Genomic DNA, 4,739 nt, shown 5'->3' on the forward strand with positions numbered 1-4,739 from the left:
GGAGCTGGAGAGGCGGAGCTGGAGAGGCGGAGCTGGAGAGGCGGAGCTGGAGAGGCGGAGCTGGAGGCGGGCGGCCCTCTAGGGGATTGTGAATAAGCCATGCGGGGCCGGCCGCGTGTCCAGCCGCTGTTCAACCCCCGACCCCTCCCCGTTCCCTCTGGGCCGTCAGGGGGCGCTGCTCACTTTGCTCACATGAGCCAGGGGAGGTAGTCCAGGACGTCGGCGCCGCTCAGCTCGGCCAGCAGGCTGGCGAAGAACACGACCGTCATGGCCACGGCCACCAGGTACACGGAGGACGCGGCGGCCACCACCAGCGGCGACACGACCAGCGGGGTGGGCACGCCCCCGAGCCGCACGCGCCACGGCCGCTCCATGGGGCCAGGGCGAGGGGGGGGGGGGGGGGGGCCACGCCCCCCCGGGGGGGGGGCCCCCCCCCCCCCCCCCCCCCCCCCCCGCCCCGCCGGGGGGGGGGGGGGGGGGGGGGGGGGGGGGGGCGCCAGACCCGGCCGAGCGAGGCGACATTCACATGGAAATGAGCAATAATGGCACCATCTTGCCGCGCCCGCCTGGGGTGGAGGGGGGAGGGGGGCTTTACTATGGCATGGCGCTGCCGCCTCTATTTGTCTCCCTTCGCTCGCACCCTGCGCCACCCGTGCGTAAATTGGATAGGACTTTTCAGTGCCCACCACCTCGTCCAAACGACGCTTTAGCCGCTTCATGAGCCCCCGGTATGGCCCCTGGCAGCCCAGCCGAGCCCAACTCTGCTCCGCCCCGCCCCGCCACGCTCTGGTCGCGTTCGTTTATGACGCGGTGCCTGCCCCGCCCCGCCCGAAGCGTCCCGACGCTACAGCCCCACGGCGCTACCCTACGTCGGGCAGTAAAGCGGCACTAGATGGCGCTGCCTGCCGGTGGCGCTCTTGGACCGTATCGCCGGTGTCGCCTCGCGGTGGACATACATGGGACACACGGCCCGCGGGGCGAGGCGGAGCGGGGCGGGGGGCGGGAGGGGCCGCTCGGCGATTCCATAACGCTTTAACGGCCCCAAAAGCAACATCTCGCCGCAAAACGCCCAGTCCGCGCCGCTTCTATACGGCGCGACCGCCACGCACGATACACTCGGTCACGTGCGTCAACAGCCACCCGGGTGTCGCAACGGCGACGGCAAAGGAGTCGCCCAAAAGTAAAATAAAAAAAAATAATAAAAAAAATTAAAACGGCCATCACGCCAGGTGGCCAAAAAAAGAAATTGGCGGTACAGTCTAAAAATTTAGGCTGAGGCGAGGCTTGCATCCCCCGTACAAGGCCGTGGGCGCGCGGCCGGACTTGTGCCTCCGGGTGGACTCACCTGTTGTCGACGTCGGCCGTGTCCTCCAGCACGGGCCCCGCGCTCACGTCCACGCCCATGGAGCCGATGTCGAGGTTCTTGTAGTTCCTGCGCGCGGCCGCGTCGTCCTGGCCGGGGGTGACGCCCTGCTGCGCGCGCTGGCTCAGCTCGGCGTACAGGTGCTCGTAGTAGAGCAGGTCCTCCTCCGTGTTGGAGTTGAGCTGGTCCTCGTGGAGCAGGTGGTAGTTGGGGTTCTCATAGCTCAGCAGGCCGTTCTCTGCAAACAAGAGAAACGCAACGTTATAATGGGTGGCGATGGATATGCGTTGGGACGCGAGACAGACACAGTCAGGAGGAGACGAGAGACAGACGTTGGGCCGCGAGACAAAGTCCCGAGGAGACGAGAGACACGCGTCACGTCCACACGTCTCCATCATGGCCCCAGCACTTTGCGCGAGCTGGTTGGGACTACACCTCCCGGAGCCTGGAGGGATTTACGACACTTCCAAATTAAGCACCCCGAAGAGAAACCTCCACTCCCCCGCACCCCCTCCCTCCCCTTCCCCCCGCAAGGAGCTGCTCCTCTTCCACCACTAACTAACTACCAGGCCAGCGATGTGTATATCCCTCCCAGGTGTCCGGGGATCGTGGGGAGGGAGGGGGGGGGGCAAGTTTGTGTAGCGAGCTTGGAGGGGAGGTGGTTGTAACGAGGGTAAAATGAGCCGTCAGTGAACTTCATCAAGTGTACCCGGCACAGCAGCCGGCCCGAGCCAACGCCGTTAAAAATAAAACGACTTTCATCAAGGAGTACTCCGCCGGCTCGCCGCAAGGGCAGCATCCACGTTTCAACTACTACTCGCCGACGTGGAGGAAACCAAGCACCCCTCCCCTCAGCGCAGGTAGTGGCGGAGTGGTGTTTGGGGCCGTTTAGAAACCACGTGACTTTAAGAGAGGGTCCAAATATCATGGGGTCCAAAAAGGATCGGTATGGCCCCGACGGGCCATTGGAGTCCAAAGGAAACCATGTTATGTGTACCCCACAATAAAAATATCATGAAATCACCACAGACCGCCATAGACCAGAATCATGACTGTCGGGTATTCTTTTGGGACCCCAAAATATTAGAAGCCCTCCCTCCCCCTCCTAAAACGTGTTTTCTGAACTGCCCCCTCTCCGCGGTTACCTACTGCGCTCGACTCTGGGGCAGGGCGGCTACCTCCCACCGCACCCCACCACGGCCCTCCAGCCGCAGCGTACCGTGAGCAATGACACTATCATCCCGGCCCCCCTGAGACGGCACGTGGTACATACTGCATGACGTGGCACCGCGGGGGGAGGGGGCGTGCTGCCGTGGAGAAGGGAGGAGAAGGGCGAGGAGGAGGGTGAGAGGAGGTTACAAAAGGGCCGTGAGGGCCAACAGGCCTCTGCTGCTGAGGCCGAGGCCGGAGCCCGGCCATGAGGAGGGTCACGGTGGAGCGCAGTGGAGGCAGTGGGGCTCGAGCCGCAATGAAACAAGCGGCCCTAGTCATGGTAAAGGGAGGAGCTAAAACGTGGCGTTTAATTTTCAAAATGGACGGCGAGCTCGTGGTCTTTTCTCTCTCACTTTCTTTCTGTGTGTCCCTCTCGCTCTCACTCTCTCACAGACCCACACACACACACTCACACGTGTTGGGGCAGTGGAGCTGCGGCCCGCTCACGAGCGAAACGGCCGAGCAAAACGGAGCCGCTGAAATATTCACGGCTGCAAAATATTTTGCGCGCGCACCTCAGCTCTTACGTCTCTCTCTCTCTCTCTCTCTCTCTCCTCTCACCTCAGCCCCGACAAGGCGGCCCCCGACCCCCGGCCCGTCCGACGCGACGCTCCCCGATGACGAGCCAGCCCGTGATCACCACCGCGGCTAACAAGCGCGCGGGGAGCGATAGGCACTGCGGGGCTAATGGATAGCGGGGCCAGCGGGGCACGCAGCGCAGCGCCCGTGAGGCCCGGGGCCCCTGACTGAGCCGTGCACAGCCCGCTGGTCCCCGCGGGTCTGTCGGACAGCCGCCATCAATAATAAACAGCACCCCCCCCCCTTCTCTCTCTGTCTCTCTGTCTCCCTGTCTCTCTGTCTCTCTCTCCCTCTCTTCTCTCTCTCTCTCTTCTCTCTCTCTCTCCCTCTCTTCTCTGTGCCCCCTTTGGGTCAGTCAATGACACACCGGGGCATAGAGGGGAGGGGGGAGGGGTGCACGGTAGACGGAATCGATACTCATTGGGGACGGCTGCTCTCCGCACTGAGCTGCACTCTCTCCCTCTCCCTCTCCCCCACTCCCTCCCTCCACTCGCGTCACGTCATGCCGCGGCCGAGCTGATTCACGGGAATGTTCGGGGCGGCCTGCGCGGGGCGTGCGAGCCGCACCCTGACCTACCACGTCAGGTCCCACTCACGATGATCCATATGGTCACATAAATGCACTGCACCGAAAGGCCAAGTGTGTAAGAGTAACACACTTTCGTAGGTGTGAAAACGACATTCGAACACAGGAAGGCATAAGTGTGTGAATTTCTAAGGAAAATCCACACCTTTTACTTCCGTAAGTGTAAGAATGGGCATTCGCACACCTATAAGTGTGCGACATTCACACACTTGCGTTTCCAGAAGGCAAGCAAAAGGGACCCCTTCTCGGACTCGACGTGCTGGGTGGGTCGCCCCGCTCCCGCCCCGCCTAGACGGGCTATAGACAGACGGCCACCCGGCCACGTCAAAGACTGCAGCACCGTGACCTCCGGGAGTCAAGTTCCCCTTTCACCCCGCCTAAAAGATGAGATAACGGAGACAATACCCGTCGCACGCACCCGTCAGTGTGATAAGGTATATGGTTTTTAATTTGCGGTGGTTCGATAGAGTTGTTGCTCTCGCCAACTCGCCCCTTATATCGTGTGTATCTTTCCCGCAACCGAAGCCGTAAACAGTCCCGCCCGTATGACTGAGTTTTAAGCTGACAAATCGTCCGAATCACCTTGATTAGATTTTATGTGAAAATCCTTGCTTGCTGATACTTTAGAACTTTTAAACAACACCGTTTTTCCTAGAGAGTATCTTTTCGAGCTCCTTTATGAAGCCATAAATGCGGTGCACCGCCGGTGTCTTTCTGGCACTAATATTCTTATAATTTGTGGATTATAAAACAATGAAGACTACGATTGTCTTTTGCTGTTGTCTTTTTACCCCCGGTGTGGTTGGCAGCAGTGTCGGGAGTGGAGTGACGGGCCGCGGGTAAGACGAAACCAGAATGAATGGATAGCGAGATGCAAACTCGTCCCTTTTTCTTGCTCTGCAATGACAACGACAAATGAGGAGGCCCTCGCGACGCCATGTCGTGTCGTGCCGAGGGTCTGGGCCGTAGGCCGCGGGCGGGGCAGGTGGAGTGGCGGGG

The 4,739-nt window shown here is 61.0% G+C and overlaps 1 protein-coding gene across 4 annotated transcripts in view; it reads right to left on the reverse strand.

Annotated features, from left to right (window-relative positions):
* LOC113215828 (protein Fe65 homolog) overlaps positions 1–4,739 on the reverse strand; it is an 80,567-nt gene that overhangs the window by 45,237 nt on the left and 30,591 nt on the right. For all 4 annotated transcript variants that reach the window (XM_052266631.1, XM_052266629.1, XM_052266628.1 and 1 more), the window contains one exon: positions 1,346–1,601. In XM_052266631.1, coding sequence (XP_052122591.1) covers positions 1,346–1,601 — 256 coding nt within the window. The remainder of the gene's footprint in view (positions 1–1,345; positions 1,602–4,739) is intronic.

The sequence above is a fragment of the Frankliniella occidentalis genome, unplaced genomic scaffold (assembly GCF_000697945.3).
Source record: "Frankliniella occidentalis isolate FOCC.00 unplaced genomic scaffold, Focc_3.1 Scaffold41, whole genome shotgun sequence".
NCBI classification, from domain to species: domain Eukaryota; kingdom Metazoa; phylum Arthropoda; class Insecta; order Thysanoptera; family Thripidae; genus Frankliniella; species Frankliniella occidentalis.